Source organism: Tachysurus fulvidraco, chromosome 5, assembly GCF_022655615.1.
Source record: "Tachysurus fulvidraco isolate hzauxx_2018 chromosome 5, HZAU_PFXX_2.0, whole genome shotgun sequence".
NCBI lineage: Eukaryota > Metazoa > Chordata > Actinopteri > Siluriformes > Bagridae > Tachysurus > Tachysurus fulvidraco.
The window spans coordinates 21,881,050-21,900,966 of NC_062522.1; the positions used below are offsets into that span (position 1 = coordinate 21,881,050).

The following is a 19,917-nucleotide window of genomic DNA, read 5'->3' on the forward strand; positions in this document are numbered from 1 at the left end:
CGCAATATGACATAGCAGAAATTCATAACGACGGATGTACATGCACTCAGGAATCTATGGAATGCCATCTTAAAGGTAGGGTCTCCGATGTTTGAGAAATGCTTCAGAATACTGCATTAAGACGACAAACAAAACAAAAATCAAAACAAACGTGTAGCCAATGAGCAGTTAGGGGCGGGTCTTGTCAATATGTGCGGAGAAAGTGTTCAGTTTTTTTTATTTTTTTTTTATTTTTGTTTAGTTGTCGGCCCGACTCAGTTTTCTAAAGCATTTCTGAAAAATTGGAGACCCTGCCTTTAATTGTCAGTTCATAGTATGTTTGTGGCATTTCCTGTCACTTGTTGAAACCAACTGTACTGTAGATACAGAGTTTTTTAACCCTAATTAATCTGTGCTTAATCAAGTGTTTTTATAAGCAGGGATTTTGTTAAGATAAACCAAATTTCCCTTAGATTGACATTTCACTAGACTCCTATTGGATGTTTATTTTGAAGCTTGTTCTGTTTTGATTTATAGACTATACAGCCAAACATTTTGGAAACCTGACCAACACATCATCCCATTCTAGATTTAGTCTCCCTTTACTCTAAAATAAACCTCTACTCTTCTCGGATGGCTTTCCACAAGATTTGAGCTCGTTCAAGCAAAGAGCCTTGGGTGCAGTCTGCAATCCAGTTCATCCCAAAGACATTTAGTGAGGTTGTGGACTCCGTGGAGAACTCTGTTTCGATACACCACTTTGGGCACAGATGCATTGTCATGCTGGAACATGTTTGGGTCTCTTAGGGATTTCCAGTGAAGAGAAATCTTAATGCTACACCAGACAAAGACATTTAAGACAGTTGTCCGCTTCCAAATTTGCGGATTTTGACGGATTAGGGAAGAACCACATATGGATGTGACTGTCGGGTGTCAACAAACATTTGGCCATATATTGTACACCATCATATTAGTTTTTGTTACTATTTTGTTATTTATTTTCAAATTGCTTTCTGACCTTTAATTTTTTTTAAAGGTCTCCAAAGGCTATTGAAAGCCAATACTTTTGAAACACGGCATTTCTGATGAAAATCCTGCCAACCGCAGAAGCATGAAATACACACAAGTCATTTTAATAACCTGAATACCAAAAACCTTAATAATACAAAACAGAACTGTACTAGTGCAAAAGAAACCCCCATTACTTCAGATATGTAGTAAACTGTTCTTTAGCAAAAAAAAAAAATTACAGACTGATGATTCATTCCAGTATTGATGACAGATTGCCACTTGTAGAAGGTAAAAAGGAAAGTGGTGTTTAGGCATAGTAGGTTTTGCATATCCTTAAATGGATTGTCTATTCTCATGTGAATGAGTGTAATATGGTGGACTGGTGGCTTGACCAAAACGTATTGCTCTTGACCATCACGAAGCAGCTACTTCATAAATATTACTTTCATTTTTATGTAACAGAGAGCTGCACAAAGCAAGCTCTAACAAATCCAGCAACACAGTAAAGAAACAGCATCAGAAAATAAAAGCACAATTTTCGCAACGAGACAAGACCGCAAAGTTTCCTATTATATGCTCTTCTGATTCAGACTTTCTAGACTTGCGAGCATCTCTGCCTTGTCATGGTCCCTTGGGCCGGAGCCTCACTGAAAGAAACTTTGGTCCTGCAAAGTGTTGGTGCTCTTTCGTGTGTAAAACTGCACCATCGATCCCTTCACAGAGGCTAGGGGCGAGATCAATATGCCACCAAATCCACATAGCCACGCTCCAAAGAACAGCAGCCCATCTCATCACACACCAAAACCCCCATGAAGGACTCCGTGTGTGTGTGTGTTTGTGTGTGTGGTATCAGGTGAAGTTATGGCTCTCATATTAGTGGGGAAAACACACACATTCTCACATTCACATTGCACTCAGACTGTTTTACTGAACTGTTAAGACTATAGCAGACCCTGGAGTTTTAACTAGAGTTCAAATGATGTCACCTAGTTTTGCCTGACCTTATTGTGAGATTATTTATTGTGCAGAACACGTCTTTTTGCTCACTGAGTGATCACCGATCACTGAGTATACGGCCATCAGCCATAATATTAAAACCACTTAGAGTTGTGGTAAATAACATTGATTATCTCAGTACAGTGGCACCTGTCTAGGGGTGGGATATACAGTAGTGGGCAGGAGGTGAACAGTCAGTTTTTGAAGTCGATGTGTTGGAAGCAGGTAAAATGGCCATGTGTAAGGGTCTGAGAGACAAGGGCTTAATGGTGATGGCTAGACAAATGGGTCAGAGCATGTCAAGCAGCAGGTCCACTCGCATGTTCAGGGTCAGAGCTGTTTTGGTGGCCCTTCACTATGTCAGGCAGGTGATTTTATTGTTATGGCTGATTGGTGTATGTTCGAATACAATCATTTTACATCATACATTTGAATTCCCCCATTTTAGCCACTAAATGCTTTTTTTTTTTTTTGAGGAACTCACATTGTGGACATACATCGTGCCTCCACTCTCACCCCAAACTACTATACCCAAAATGCAGTGCACCTAAACTTTAAATTTAGCAAACCCCAGAGTTTTTGTGGACCTCCTTTAAAAATGTGTAATGGGTGGCAGGTAGGGTAATATTATATATGTATAGTCTGTCACTGGATATTGTAAGAAAGTAACATCATATAGAGACGATAACATTATTAGACATGTTGCACAAGCCTCGCTCAGTGTATTCATTCCTGTCCTGATAGACACAATAAATCTTTTCTCTTATATGAATTATTTCTGTTTATTGGGAATGTCACTGATCCGAGAGCTTGATGTTTATGCTCTCGCTCTCTTTCTCTCTGAATCTCTATATCTCTCTGTATCTCTCTCTCTCTCTCTCTTTCCCTATCCCTCACGTATCCTTGGCCAACACCGGCCTCCTAAAATGCTAGTGGCGATTTAGAGGGACTTTGCGATGGGAATGATTACGGGTTCACAAATAACATGTTTCTCACTCCCCGCTGCTGATTGTTGATTGGCCACTCTCAGGGCAGCACTGGAGAGGGGTGGCTGGACAAGCTCTTCTTTAGAGAGCCAAGAGGGAACGAAGAAAAGATGGAGCGATGAGGAAAAGAACGTGTGGTCAGAGTCATGAAAAGCCTTTAATACAATCTAGACAGAGTTGTGCAGGACATAAGTAGACAGATATAGAGACAAACAGGCAGAAAGTGAAGTGTTGGGGGAAAACCAAGGGGGGGTCTTGTTTTTTTTGGGAAAGCCCAAGGAAAGTGAAATAAAGTTAAAAAAAGATAAATATATAAAGAGCTAAGGAAAGCATTAGTTACTAAGGCTCCTGTGATAACATGCAGTTGTAGCATGTTTTTTTTGTTACCGCTGATTAGTTCCTTTCTACCAGTTAGGCCAACTTTAGCAAATGACAGCTTCCAGACTGGCTGTGTGAAGGCTTCCTCTAGGGTGGTTTTCACGCTGGCTACCATTATCAATCTGAACCTCTGTACACTATAATAAGTAATAGTAATATATTGGAATGTGCTATATTGTATAAATCATTGGCAATTATTCTGCAATTTTAGTTTGAACCTGTGTGTTTGTGTGTGTGTGTGTGTGTGTGTGTGTGTGTGTGTGTGTGTGTGTGTTCTTTGAGTGCGCAGGAACACACGCAGCAAACCCTGTTCTTCACCTTGGAATTTGTACTGCCTATTTTAGCCTTTTAATCTAGCCGTGTAGCTGCTTATCGGCATTCAAATGAACATCTGCATGTAGCTCAAGTGCTCTGTAATCGTTTAAAAGCCCTGGGATTAGGAATGCCTGCTGATGAGCAAACCGCACCCTCGGGCTCCCATCATGCACTCTGTTCCGGAGGGTCTGGAAAACATGAAGAGCCAGGCTTTATTACAGGTTGCTTTAATAGACTTTAAGGCAGCTCAATAGCACACTGGATATGGATGCTGTCATTTTATTTCTGATTGTTTAGAAATGTGTTTTTATGTTGTTGATTTTTTTTGTTTTTTTTTTGTTTCTTTTTTTTATATTAATATAGCCTTCAGTTATGGCCATCCTTTTTCAGTGACTTTGAATTCATTTCTCATCTCACTGTCAAAACAGGAGTTGTGTGGGGAAAAAAAAAAGGTTTTAAATAAACCAAATGCTTAAAGGAAAACGTATGTTCTCCCAGCCGAGCCTTGTATTTTCATTAAATTGTTTACTTCAGAGAAATAAAAGTCCTGACTGAATAATCCTTCCTCCAGAAGGGTTGAGGAGAAAAGGACAGAAATAATAATGAGAAATTACATTTACTGCTAACATGGAGGATTTTTTTTTTTCTCCTGAAGTAAAGTATTGCTTCATCAAAGTAACAGCTGCTGTTTTAAACAAATGATTACCTGTATTTTCAAAAGCACTTTTCTGTGAATTGCTCCCTGTGGGCTGTTTTATGTATTGCATTATATATAACAAATCAACCAAATGATTTATAGGTTCTTTTATGAAAAAAAAAACTATTTTGGAACGCTGAACTTTTTCTCTAATACAGCTCATGTGTTTATGACACAAGCTATTAAGCTATCGTTTCGTACCAAATGCTTACTTGAGATGACAAAAAACAAAAAACTTGGCTGTCTGTGAACTTAGTGAACCGGGTCAAGAGTGTTGAGTGACAGAAGAGTGTCAGTAAGAATCAAAGGAAAGGTGTACAAGACTGTAGTGAGAGCAGCTCTGCTGTATGGGTTAGAGACTGTAGCAGTGAGGAAAAGACATGAGGCAGAGATGGAGGTAGCAGAGATGAGGATGTTGAGGTTGTCTTTAGGAGTGACGAGGATAGACAGGATTAGGAAGGAGCACATCAGAGGGACAGCTCGGGTTGGCTGTTTTGAGGACAAGGTCAGACAGGCTAGATTGAGATGTTTTGGACATGTACAGAGGAGGGAGATGGTTAATTTGGTAGAAGGATATTGGAGATGGAGCTGACAGATAAGAGGTCAAGAGGACGGCCAAAGAGGAGATATACGGATGTGTGGAAAGAGGACATGAAGTTAATTGGTGTGAGAGTAGAGGCCAAAAGAAGAAGAAGAAGATAACTCTGTTGCTTCCTTTTCACCTCAGCGACTGGCTTCCGACTTATTCATTCTCCTCACAGGATCAAGGTTTCTTTCATCTCTTTACTTAAACCATCTCCTGACACCTCTGATATTTCACTCGATAAAGTGCTGTGTCCCTCTCTTGCATGTCCAGGACATGGTGCTAGGTCAACGGCCATGTTTGTCTTCCATAACCCGATTACCTAGTCTGCTCCCCTCCTCTCTTGTCACACCATAATGCTCATCTCTCCTCATTTAATGGGAGCTTGGGGCTCTTCGCCACATCCCTTTTCCCATCCGGGACTTGTGTCTTTGTTTATTTCTCCAGCTCCAGCACTGACCCTAGTGTGACTTTCAGCCCCGCAAGCAGCTGCAGCCCTACTTTTAGCTGCTGTTGGTCCCACTATCACTTTCCATGGCACGAAACACACTTTAATAAAAAGCTTTAACCAATGTTCTGCTAAAAGTTTTATAGTGATTCTTGACCTGTCACTTTTCAGAATTTTAAAACAACTTCCATATAAATACATAAAAAGTACAAAGATCATAGTAGAATTGTGCAGGCTTACTGAGTAAATCTTGCAGTTTGGATTATAATTTTGCAGACACCTTTAAACTGGCCTATCACTTGCATTTAGACCAATAATACTGCTGTGTGTCTGTCAGAAAGTCTGACGTGGATTATCTCAGGTTGACCCTGCACAATCCTGCTCTTAGTGGACGAGTTGCTGAGTGCAAAGACTTATGTCTTTGTTATCTCTTTTTTTTTTGTCTCATTCAGCCCTACTCTCTGGCCAGTCTATGGCCTAATGAAGAGCAGCAAATGAAATGTGTGATTGTGTTTGATAGGAAGTCGGTTTCCATTAGAGGGCCATTGTACACTCTGTGATGGAGATCTCTGGAGTCCGAGTGCCTGGAGAGCGTCTCAAAAATGGAGTGCCGAGCCGAATCAGCAAGGTCTTGAAATGCGAATGGGGGAATGAAGGAAGTTATTTGATGATTAAAAATACATACATATAAAAAGCTCAACATAAGAAAAACACATTGGAGATTATTTTCATTGTGGATATCACATAATTTACAAAGACTAAATACTATACTATACTATACTATACTATACTATACTATACTATACTATACTATACTGTACTATGCATGTGCTTGAACATGCGATGAAGTCTGACACACATTATCATAGCAGAACAAGCTTAGAAAGCTGAAAATTGTACTTGAGTGTTTCAAAATGTTTTTAATGTGGACGCAAAATGTCACCAAACTGTGTTTGATATCTAGACTTATGCTTGGAGCTTGAAGCTCCACATGTTCCATAGTGTGACCTTTAAGAGCATAAATGCAGTAAAAAAGTGAAATTAATGCTCGCGCACACACACACACACACACACACACACACACACACACACACACACACACACACACACACACACACACACACACACACACACACACACGGCTCTCACATAGATCACTCACAAAGTCACAAAGAAAGCCTGAACTAGAACAGGTCCAACTGGGACAGCTAGTTAAACTCAATTCCTTTGTCGAGAATCTACAGACAGATCAGATCAGGACACATGGGGAGTGTGTGTCATGTAATTATAAATTAATTAAACTGTGTCTGGGTGAGATATGGATGCAAAGTCAAAGCTGTCTCCATGGATAACAGTGAGACTATTTGCCATTTAAATGTCAAAATGTCCCAACTTATAAAACAGAGATGTGTGGATGAACCCAAAGTGTCATGGAAAATGTGTGTGAGGGTAGCATGAGGATATACTTACAAGAACTTTATGTAAGAAGTATATAAAGTAGGTATACTGTAGATAAGTATTTTGGGGTAATAGTGACAAAAACATATCACACTATAAGGGGTATAAGGTAGGTGTGATGTAGCTGGTTGTGTGTTTATTGTTTTGCTGTAAAGACTTTTTTTTAAATGCATTGACATTTGTGCGTGCCCAAGGAAAACTAAGGACAACTAGGCATAGCTTCAGGTGGAGCCATTTTCTTGTGTCCTTTAAGTTAAATGGCCTGGTCAAGTTACTTGCGAGGTGGGAGTGGTCAGGGTGTCTGTAAGAGTGAGTGGGAGTGGTCAGGGTGTCTGTAAGAGTGAGTGGGAGTGGTCAGGGTGTCTGTAAGAGTGAGTGGGAGTGATCAGGGTGTCTGTAAGAGTGAGTGGGAGTGGTCAGGGTGTCTGTAAGAGTGGTCAGGGTGTCTGTAAGAGTGGTCAGGGTGTCTGTAAGAGTGAGTGGGAGTGATCAGGGTGTCTGTACAAGTGAGTGGGAGTGATCAGGGTGTCTGTAAGAGTGAGTGGGAGTGGTCAGGGTGTCTGTAAGAGTGAGTGGGAGTGGTCAGGGTGTCTGTACAAGTGAGTGGGAGTGGTCAGGGTGTCTGTACAAGTGAGTGGGAGTGATCAGGGTGTCTGTAAGAGTGAGTGGGAGTGGTCAGGGTGTCTGTAAGAGTGAGTGGGAGTGATCAGGGTGTCTGTTCAAGTGAGTGGGAGTGGTCAGGGTGTCTGTACAAGTGAGTGGGAGTGGTCAGGGTGTCTGTACGAGTGAGTGGGAGTGGTCAGGGTGTCTTTACAAGTGAGTGGGAGTGATCAGGGTGTCTGTACGAGTGAGTGGGAGTGGTCAGGGTGTCTGTAAGAGTGGTCAGGGTGTCTGTACAAGTGAGTGGGAGTGGTCAGGGTGTCTGTAAGAGTGAGTGGGAGTGATCAGGGTGTCTGTAAGAGTGAGTGGGAGTGGTCAGGGTGTCTGTAAGAGTGGTCAGGGTGTCTGTACAAGTGAGTCGGAATTGTCATTGTATCTGTACGAGTGAGTGGGAGTGGTCAGTGTATCTGTACAAGTGAGTGGGAGTGGTCAGGGTGTCTGTAAAAGTGAGTGGGAGTGGTCATTGTGTCTGTACAAGTGAATGGGAGCGGCCAGGGTGTCTGTACAAGTGAATGGGAGTGGTCAGGGTGTCTGTACAAGTGAGTGGGAGTGGTCAGGGTGTCTGTAAGAGTGTGTGGGAGTGGTCAGGGTGTCTGTAAGAGTGTGTGGGAGAGGTCAGGGTGTCTGTACAAGTGAGTGGGAGTGGTCAGGGTGTCTGTTCAAGTGAGTGGGAGTGGTCAGGGTGTCTGTTCAAGTGAGTGGGAGTGGTCAGGGTGTCTGTACAAGTGAGTGGGAGTGGTCAGAGTGTCTGTTCAAGTGAGTGGGAGTGGTCAGGGTGTCTGTTCAAGTGAGTGGGAGTGGTCAGGGTGTCTGTTCAAGTGAGTGGGAGTGGTCAGGGTGTCTGTACAAGTGAGTGGGAGTGGTCAGAGTGTCTGTTCAAGTGAGTGGGAGTGGTCAGGGTGTCTGTACAAGTGAGTGGGAGTGGTCAGGGTGTCTGTACAAGTGAGTGGGAGTGGTCAGAGTGTCTGTTCAAGTGAGTGGGAGTGGTCAGGGTGTCTGTACAAGTGAGTGGGAGTGGTCAGGGTGTCTGTACAAGTGAGTGGGAGTGGTCAGGGTGTCTGTTCAAGTGAGTGGGAGTGGTCAGGGTGTCTGTTCAAGTGAGTGGGAGTGGTCAGGGTGTCTGTACAAGTGAGTGGGAGTGGTCAGGGTGTCTGTACAAGTGAGTGGGAGTGGTCAGGGTGTCTGTTCAAGTGAGTGGGAGTGGTCAGGGTGTCTGTACAAGTGAGTGGGAGTGGTCAGGGTGTCTGTACAAGTGAGTGGGAGTGGTCAGGGTGTCTGTACAAGTGAGTGGGAGTGGTCAGGGTGTCTATGAGGGTGAAGGGGAGTGGTCAGTGTTACGTCATAATGATTGCTACAATGAAATGCAGTGATGTTTTGTTGACTGCACAACTTAGTACAGGAGATGAGGATAAACATGTTGACATGTGCAGTGTCTAAGACTGTAGTCAGCACAATGCTTTTACCCAGAGGACCAAATTCAGAGAACGCACACACACACACACACACACACACACACACACACACACACACACACACACACACTGCAGGCCAGTGCCCTCTCAAGCAACATTCTGCTGCCAGACAAGTGCTATTAATAGCAAACTCTCCCATCCTCTCCCAACTCTCTCTCTCTCTGTCACATACACAAAACATCATGCAGCCCTGGTTTATTTCTTTTTTCTCTTTACCAAGCTCTCATTCATCATTCATCCCTTCCATTTTAATCACATTTTCTGTCATTTTCTCTTCCACTTTCTTCGTTCTCTTCCTTCATCATATTTCTTTTTTAAAATTCTTTTTTTCATCATAATCCTCTTTTCCCACGGCAGTATTCCTGTTTCCTTGCTTTTCTGCTCTCATTCTATTCTTTCCTCATCAGTCTCTTCCTATCACTTTTTTCCTCATTGTCTCTTTTACTGTCTGTCTATTTTCCTGTGAGTTTCTTACAGTCTCTCTCTCTCTCTCTCTCTCTCTCTCTCTCTCTCTCTCTCTCTCTCTCTCTCTCTCTCTCTCTCTTTCTCTCTCCTCTCTATCCCTCTCTTGCTAATGGGATAAAAAATTGTGAAAGGGGATATAGACTATGCTTCTCCCTGTCTGGGGAGGCAGTCGGCTGTGTGTTGAGGTGTATATAAGGGGGTGTGTGTGTTTGTGTGTGTGTAGGTGTGTAGGTGTGTGTCTGTACCAAGGTGGTATCAGGAATAGTGCTGTTTCTCCCATTTATTTTTATTTCTCCACATCTCCATCTATGTCTTACCTGTTTTATTCTCATCTTTTCCATTTTTTCCTCATTCTTCCTGTCTTTCCTTTGCTTGTCGCTTTCTCAAATACTTGTTTTATATATATATGAGGTCAGGGCCAGATTAGAATATATAAAGAGGTCAGATTTGGAATTTGTGAGCATGTGTGTGTTTATGTGGGTGTGTTTGTGTTGTGGATCAATCAGTAGATTTGTAAGAGTTGCAGATTGCTGAGTGTTCATTCAGCCATTACAGCGATCGCAGTGCCGGCTGTCATCACAGCAACTGGGACTTGCTGTGTTAGCCTTGGCAGCTCCAAGAAGAGCTGGAGCCAGGCCAGAACAAAAAAAGGGATGAGAAAGATAGAGAGATAGAAAGCGAGAGAAAGGGGGAGAATGAAAGCGAGTGGGGTTCAGACTTAATAAAAGAAGTGACACTCAAATCCCACACTTAGGCATCCGGCGCTCCATTGCCCTTGAGAGCCTGTCGTCTTTGGGGACGTAAAGAAGACATGAGCAGAGGAGAGAGGGAGGAGAAGAGATACAGGCTGCCTGCAGAGATCAGACAGCGGGGAGTCTCAGCATGCGACTGCAGTGGCATTAGACGAGATGGATATGCTGCTCTCAACCTCTGTTTAAACTTCATTACACAATACACATTACTTCTCTCAGTAGAGTTAAGTAGCATGGCAGTTGTGTGCTATATTTAGAGATCAGATTCCAAATACAGGGTCTGATGCCAGAATGACACTCTGGAATCAGGGAGGGGGAAAAAAGAAAGAAATTCTGTTCTCTTTGCATCTTTTGGACATTTTGCACAAATTAATAATGAAGTAATAAAGAAATAATGTCAAGGACATTTCAGAGGCAGGAGAGAAGGTTGGCTGGTGTTTTCTGGAGCATTACACAATCTTACTCACTCTCTTTAATTGCACAACGTACTCAACGATACCTTTTCAGACCATTGTCGACTGTGATTTTAATGGCACTTATTGAAACAACTATGAATAATTTCTTGCAATAATCTGTCCAAATTAAAACACATATTGATGCACAAGAGCATTATCAAGAATTGTGCAGGCTTACGAGCAGAGAAAACACCGTCTGATTCCGGTAGCTGATGTTAATTGCCATTATTTAATATTATATAAAAAAAATTACATAGCAAAATGTCACCTATGGTGCAATTGCAGTCATTTCATAAAGCTTTATGGGCTCATATAACTCTTCTTTAACCGCAAGCAGTTTGTGAAACATTCTCTCTAACCTCTAATCTATTTAACAATCATGAGTCTCTCACAATCACACCGAATGACAAACAACCTCAAAGACAGATTGACATTTCTGACTCCTAAGTGTGGCCTAAGGACAGGGTCATTATTACATTACTACGATATTCCCTTAGCAAACATGGAACATCATTCCAAAATTGAATTTGGGGTAGAGATAGAAACGGCCTTTAAATGATTTCTGTGTTAAAACATTTCTACATGTTCTCTGTTCTGTTTTGCTTTTTTTTTAGGAGAGCGCAATAGAGTACTACGACTCCAAGGCTGAATCTGATTACGTAAGTGGCATTTCTGTTTAGTATTTTTGCTAATTGTTGGGTTTTTTTTTTTTTTTTGCATGCTGATTTATGTGAATGTGTAAACTGCAGGATTTAATGACACTGCAGGAATAATTAAACTCTCACAGGTAGACTGCTGTTCTCTCGCAATTTGGGAATCCTAATCCCTAATCCCACAACAAAACCAATTATGGTTTTAATGGCAGTCTGAGACAAAGTCGAAAAGATAGTCAATGGGCAACGCAAGGGCCAACACTCAGCAAACAAGAACTTATTCCAGTGGTGGAATTGGCAAGACTTTGCAAAGATAAAATACTGTAAGTAAAAACTCACGTAATGATGAATTCTGTGGGGGATTTGGTTTCTTAGTATTTAAGGTGTTGGATTACTGATCACAAATCCCAGATTCACCAAACTGCCACTGCTGGGCGCTTGAGAAAGGCTTTTAACCCTCAATTGCTCAGGTGTATATAAATGAGATAAATATATAAGTCACTCTTGATAAGGGCATCTGCCAAATGTAAATTTGTCATATTTACATACTTATTTATGGCATAAATGTAAAATGTGTGTTGTAATGTCTCAGACAGGAAACATGGTCCTTTACAAACACTAAGATTGGCAAGACATCACAAAGACAACATGCATGTGTAGTTTTATATACACCTCTACTAGAACAACCTGAGCATGTTGATCCAGAAGCTAAGCTAATAGTCAGATAATGGATGATGTCTGTTGGCGAGGAGGTTTAACGTCATGAGCTGGAGTGACAGTAGTCATATATATTTGGCGTACCGACACAGTTATTTAGTGATGCCGTTTCTTTCCTGTACATGAAAGGTCATAGACCCTTTCTCCCAGTATAGCCAAGGCTGATTGATTTATCATTGCCAAGAAAGGCACTGATTCCAGAAGTCAGCCAACCAAAAAATGCAGGACAGGACTGAAGGTGAGAGAGAGTGGTAAGGGGAGGCAAAGTGAGTGACGAAGGAATCCTAAATCAAAGAGCCAGTTTTGTTACAGGGCAGGCATGTGATTAATGGCTGGCTACTTTAGGGGCCGTCAGCATCCCTAATTGGAGGACATCACTCATCATTAAGGAGGCTAAGGGGACACCCCACTAACACATCCTTCTGACCCCCATTTTGCCCCCTGCTGGCCTGAGAAAGATGGGGCTATAGGGCACAAAGTTAATTCCCTCATACAAATGCGCACTACACACACACACACACTCACAAGGCTTTTAGGACATCTCTTCAAATTCAGAAAAAAAACTGCAAGCAGTCTACCAGTGATCCACTTCCTCCTCTTAAAACCACTCACACATCATCCCCAAGCAGCCACTTTCTGTAAATATCCGAGCTTTATTAAAGTGTCTTTTTGGCACCAATAATGTTTTTAAATCAAATTTTGTTCTGGATGTCGAATAAAAAATTGCTTGATGGTTCCAAAAAAATAGAAAGAAAAGCATTAAAGCATCTACAAAAAAAGATGCTCATCAAGAAATCCACACTGTACGAATATGAAATTAGAAAAGCATTCCTAACTCTATGGATCATATTCAGAACCGAAGACTGAATTTGGAGTTAGAAGACTGAAGTTACATCAATATTCCTACAGGGAAAGTTCCTTGTATTCGGAAATAGGTTACAGTGTCACATTCAGATTGTTAGAATTGCCTGTTTACATGTAGAATTGTTATAGTTTACATCACCGTGGTTGCCAGAACTCTTTTGAAACATACATTTCCTTCAGTAGTTAACACACTGGACTAATGACCAGAATATTGAAAGTTCACACCCAACAATTACCAAGCTGCTACTTCTGAGTTCTTAACCCTCGGTGACTAAGTTGTATAAATGAGACAACAATAAGTCATTCTGAAAAATGACTTCTGCCAAATACCTTTAATGGATAGTGAGGCCGTAAAGTCTATTTGTTTGAATTAATCAACTGATGGAGGCTTGAGTGCAAAACTGTTTGTGCCAACTGCAGTAATAAAACAAACTTCATGGATTGAAAGTAGTATAATCCATTCAACAGTTATGTGGGTCACATTTTACTGTTCGCCCTCAAATGTCATGTTATGTCTGAGGTCTGAACACTTTCAGTTTCACACTTTCAACCCTCAACCAAATCAACCCCATCATCACCACCACCATCTTTCTCTGATAAATCTCGTGTGGAGATTCATGTAGATTTCCGCATCATATTTTATTACCCCTGTTGTATCCATTAAGCCTAAGATGCAAAAAAAATCAAACTTTGATGCAGTACCTAAACCTCAGAGTCAGCCTTATTTATAATGTAAGATTTAAAATCTATTTTGATGAACTTGAGTTTCCCAATCCTTCAAATTTTCAACTCCTTTCTTTGTGCACTGTGAATTTCTACTAAACTCAACCCACAGCTCTCGTAAACCACTCCCTCTTTCAGTTGACTGTATAAAGCTGTACTTTTCATCCCTTCTGTCCTATCACTCCTTAATTAGCCGATCTTATGTGAATGCATGGACAGATGTTGGGTTTTCTCAAAAGCATCTCGAAGTATTTTGAAATTGGTTGCTCACACATTCCCTTGAACATGGAGATGCACCAGAGTTATACCTTGGCTTTTCCATTTAAATGCGGGATGATTGCTGTTATTTATACCTGGCAGTCATAATCGTACAGCTGGTGGAAAAAGTGATGCACAGTGACAGAGGACATTCATAGGAGAGCATAACATTTTTTCACATTAGTGTTATTAAGTTCCCTATAATCAGTGCATGGATGAAGACCTCCGCATTCTTCTTCACAAACAAACCTGTAGCTACTGGAGATTTAATGTAGTCTTCAACAGGGATTAAGGGATCAAGTCTAGACCTTGAAGATACAGAATCATTAACTACCTCAATAGCATTATCATATAGTTGGTGTAGAGGAAGTGCATTGGCTTTGCTCTTACTAAAGACCTCTGAAAGGTTGTTACAAGGAACAGGTCTGGTGGTTTTTGGTCCGACGGGCTCTCAGCAAAAACAGAAACAAATGATGGCATACTTGAGCTTGGCCAGGAAACAATGTCTAATTTGTTTCAGCAGATATGGTGGTTATGATTACAGAGCCGGGGAGACCCAGAATAATGTGTGGGCTTTAGGGAATGAAATTCCTTGCAACTCCTTGCAACTCCAGAGTCAATCAGGGCTGGAGCAGGTGCAGAACCACAAACAACTGGAATGTAGAGATATAAAACTCTTACATTTCCTGCTCACCATGTAAATGCGTGAATGAGTCTTGGTTGACTGAATTGGTCTTCCTCCATGGCGGAATTTCTCAACGGAGATCATTCAGTCAGGATATAGGTATTCAGGCCAGTTTATTAAAGAGCCCTAACAAGCCAGCAACTGAATCTGATTTTAGACTTCTTCGATTATCCGTGGCAAGACCTGAATATAGCCACTACTGGCAGCCGCTGGGTAAAATCCATCCATCCTGTATTTATCAGCTGAACTTGACCCTTGGGATACTGAAAAAAGACTGTCACTGCTGGCCAAAGCTAATCACAAAAATTTCTTTAAAAAGACTGATAACAAAGTATATAATATCTCACTACTGTCACGAACGCGGGAATAAAACGGACCCAAATGCAGGATAGCCAAATAAACGGGGTTTAATAACAAAAGACACGAAACATGACACGGACTAGAGACAGGACAAAACAGCAGTAGACAACATTAGATTACACACTGCACAAGGCAACGTGGCTCAGTTAAATAGACAAAAAGGTAATCACAATGAGAAACAGGTGTGTGGAGACGGGAGGAGCAGACAAAGGCGGGGCAGACACGTGACGGGGAACATAAACAAAACGCACATGGCCGGGCTGAGTCCTAACAACTACATTCCCAACCTTACTCCAGATGGCACTTGCTCAGTCTTGTGTCCTAACAGTACATGGAGAAATCGGATGGGTAATATGAGCAGGATCAGTTCCAGGGGAACTTGTGAAAATGTTGAAATGAAAATCCTTTACATTAAGATGGGTCACCATTATAGTTCTCCAGAAGAGTTAGGTGAAAGGAAAAAGGATGGTTAATGGTCTAATAAACTTTCTTCTCAGTGAGGTGAGAAAGAATTGTAGTAAGCTCTGGATGCCTGGATGCAAGGAAAGTGTATAATAACCACACTATCTGAAAACGTCTCTGAATCTGTCATCACCATACAGTATGTTAGCTGTGTCACAGACTTGAAACTAAGTAGAGAGAGATGACTGTAGGTTAAGCCCCCCATTAAAAAAAACAAGGGTTAATTAAACCAAGGAAGACAAGCAGTAATCTAAACCCTAAAACAGAATGAATCCAGAACAGCCAAAGGAAATATCATACACAGGAAATCAAACTGACAAGGAGACACAATACTAGAAGATGTGTATACACGTGCAGACATTTTATAACATAGTGGTGTTAAGTTCCCTATAACGACAAAACATCCAAAACCTGGATGAAGACTTTTTCTTTTCCATAAACAAACCAGGAGCTGCTGAAGACTTAATGTAGTCTTCGTGTGTTGCACTTCAACACTTTATGTGTTGTTATGTAGAGTTACAGTCAATTGTGAATAAGGGATCAAGTTTAGACCTTGAAGATATGGAAATTACCCCAGTATAGGTTGTCTGGTGGAAGAGCATTGGCTTTGTATGGTTGTTGCAGTGGACAGGGATCTCCAAAAGTTCCTGGTCTAATGGGCTTTCAGCAGAAACAAGTGGGCATACAAGCAAACAATGTCTCATTTGTTCCAGCAAATATGATGGTTATGATTACAGACCCATAGTATATATACTATGCATAATATGCATAATCAGTGAAGATTTGTCACCTGTACATTCATTCTGTAAATCTCTCATTTTACCCCTAAAGGTGACATATTGGATTCAGATATGGTGGGTTTGAGACCACTTTTACTGTAATACAGTATGGTCCATAATCACACCATAATTTTATGGGTAAATTTTGACCACGAATGGATGCACATGGTCAGTAACAATACTATTATGTGGCAGTGGAATTCAAACAATGCTTAATTGCTATTAAGGTGCCCAAATATGCAAAGAATATTATTTCCCTCATCATTACACCACCCGCATGGTCAATTTGGATCTATTGATTCCATGGAGACTACCATCTACATGCCTCTGCAGAAATCAAGATTCTTCAGACCAGGATACATTTTTCTAGTCTTCAGCTAACATATTTTGGTGGTCCTGTGCAACAGAAGGTCTTCTGTTGTAGACCATCCACCTGAAGGATCAACATGTTGTGTGTTCTGAGATGCTTTTATGCTCACCGTGATTGTAAGGAGTGTTTATTTCAGTTACTCTAGATTTCCTGTCAGCTCACAGCATTCTGGCAGATTTTCTCTTACCTCTGTCATCAATCTTTTTTTTTTTTTTTGGCACCACTATACATGAAAATCCCAGGGGGTTCTGAAATACTCATACCAACTGAATGGCCATCTTGTTCTTTATCTGTATTATTTTATACAATGCACCACTGTGAAATATTTGGCTGTTTGGATGATTGCACGAATTAGCATCTATACAGGTGTTCCAGTATGCATAGAAACAAATGAGGCTGTTAGCAACAGGAGCAGACAATTAGATAGCAGACAAACTCGAGACATGTCTTTGACTTGTCTTTGTGTAGAAAAAAAAATAGAATTATTCCAAAATCTGTGATTTTGAAGCAATAAAACCTCTGATTAAAGTGTTTCTACTTCCATTCATACTGCAGTGAAACAAAAGGATTTTGTTTTGATTTTATTTTTGGCCCCTTAGTGGAGACATTCGCATTATGCCGATGTCAGACATCTATATTCACAAATGTGCAGGTGCAGAGCTATAAACACAGCCTCATTCACACCTCTTTCACACATCGCTGAGGCAATTCTAGGGACTAAATGCTGTATCATTACAAAATACAAACTCCTCAACGCCTCTGGATTATTTTCCAAAATTATTAACTAAATTGGACTTTGGGGAATGCCTATTGCCATGGAAAGTCCAACACACAGCATGAAATATAGCAGCTCTGTCTTCAACAGGAGCCTGAATGAAAGTAAAAAGTTCTCTTCACTTTAAAAGCGAAGGAAATCTATAGAAATCCAGATGGTGAATTGACTTCACCTGTAATTGATTGGTTTGTCAGTGGCCCAAGAGCACAACGTTATTTACGCTGAACCACCAACATCTGCTTTCTGGAGGGTGTTTCACCAGAATAAGTGACTGAGAAATAGCAAATGGCATAACGTCGTCGAGCCGGCATCCGCCTGAGATGATATTTTTAAATGCTATTCTAGAAATTGATAATATTATATGGTTATTTTTGGACACATGGTCATTTTGCAGCATCTCTTCATTCGTAATCAGTGCACTGTAATTATTCACGATTTTTTTATTGTATTGATTTGTACTGTACATGATACACACTCATTACATTCTGTCAAAGAGCTTCTGTAATTCAAGTCCCTTCTGGAGATGTTCTTAAACTGCACAAACATCAGATATCTCAGATCACTTAAGCAGCTCTGTTGCTTTTGCATACCCACTTAAGTATACAGTATAACATTATAACAACCACCATGTAGACTTTTTGTCATCCCAAGACGTTAGGAATCTTGTCTAGACTTGACATGAGACCATTAAATACAGAGCTAATAATTACGCAAGCATGCATGTACTTACTGTACGTAACATGCTCTGTCACTTTGAGTGGGACATCGACATGGCCCATATGCGTCGAAACCAGGTCGCCTTATTTTTGGGTGCTTAAAGTTTTTTTTAATTATTATTATTAAATCCTGGTCTAGATATTGATTCCTTTCTTTGTTTTAAATGTTTCAAAATTCTAAAAACTTTCCAATTTTAAAATTAAAATGAATGTCCCATGTTTTCTCAGAATTTTGGACCCCATTGTATATTGAAATAAACATTGCAAACAAATACTGGGCACTTTAAAAGAAATTAAAATATCTAATTAAATACTGTATACAGCTAAAAGTTGCTACTGAAGTACACAAATCTTGTCTAATATTTGGAATCGATCTAAAGTTTATTCTTTAAAAAAATACAGAACGTTAGAAGTGAATATTTTCACCCGTACACAAATGTATGAGCGTGAGTCAGATTTATCCTCACCATTTCCCTTCTCTAACACTTTGATGATAGGATCGTGAACCATTTGTTTCTTTAAAGCACACAGGTAAAAGTGCTTTATAACTCCAGGGAAATATGTGTACTCTGGGTTAAACGTACACTGAGACTTTGAAATAGCAAGGGTCTACCTGGCAATTCTGTCAGTTTAAGTGTCACATTCTCACAGGAAATTCCTGACATTAACATTGGGTGAAATATGGTGAAATATACTGTAATGTACAGATGCATGCTGTATTAAAGGAAAAGCTGGAGGCCCTGCTGTGCAGGAATTCTGACATCATGGTTTGAGCTTGGTTTCAATAGCATAGCAATACAAAGTTATATCACCGTTATCCTTTGGTCAGACATCTCTATCCTCATGGTAGGGCTCTCTTTAAGGACAATAAGGTCCGCTTCCACAGGCGTGAAGGCTCTCTGAAGGGTTCGATGAGTATTTTTAAATGCTGGAAATCACATTCTAGGGCTTTCACACTCACCTGTTTGAACGCCTTTGGTAGATTTTGGACAGACCTGATCAACAGCGCTCAACCATTGTGGAAGAATGATGTCTATCCCTCTAGTAGAGCTTGTAGAATCTGTATATACAGTACAGTATGAAAGGGAAAGTGACGAGACATACGGCTAAGTACGGTGAACCATACTCAGAATTCGTTCTCTGCATTTGATCCATCCAAAGTGCACACACATAGCAATGAACACACACACACCGTGAACAAACACATAGAGCAGTGGGCAGCCATTTTATGCTGCAGCGCCCGGGGAGCAGTTGGGGGGTTCGGTGCCTTGCTCAAGGGCACCTCAGTCGTGGCCAGCCTGAGACTTGAACCCACAACCTTAGGATTACGAGTCAGACTCTCTAACCATTAGGCCACGACTTGCCCCAGTATACACATAATATACATAATACTACACATATACTGCATGGGCAAAAGCTGAACATCCCATTTCAAAACCATTGGCATACATATGGGTTTAGTTTGCCTTTACTCTTATAATAACACATTCTTCTGTGAAAGGTTTTCCACTAGATGGCTATGGCTGTGGGGATTTGTGAACATTCAGCATCATGAGCATTAGTGAGGTCAGGGCTCTCAAGTCCTTTTATGACAGTCTAGGCATACTATGTCTACCTGGAGCTGGCTCTGTTCACAAGGGGCATTATCATACTGGAAGAGGTTTAGGGCAAGTCACTTAGTTCCAGCATACAATGTCATTCACACCACACATGGAGGCAATGGTCAGATCTCCATTTACCATATAGTAATCAGAGTGAAGATGGATTTCTCAAAGCCTTCAAAAACCTCCTCTCTCTAACTCTGACACCTTAGATCCTGATAGAGACTGTCACTACAAAAGAAAAGGCTTGTCCTGGACAGCTTTGAGGTGTGTTAGGGGTCAGTGAAAATCAAATGCTT

At 40.9% G+C, this 19,917-nt stretch overlaps 1 protein-coding gene across 2 annotated transcripts in view; it reads left to right on the forward strand.

Annotated features, from left to right (window-relative positions):
- Positions 1 to 19,917, forward strand: part of cacna2d2a (calcium channel, voltage-dependent, alpha 2/delta subunit 2a) — a 209,966-nt gene that overhangs the window by 114,032 nt on the left and 76,017 nt on the right. For both annotated transcript variants that reach the window (XM_027147165.2, XM_027147166.2), the window contains exon 5: positions 11,270 to 11,314. In XM_027147165.2, coding sequence (XP_027002966.2) covers positions 11,270 to 11,314 — 45 coding nt within the window. The remainder of the gene's footprint in view (positions 1 to 11,269; positions 11,315 to 19,917) is intronic.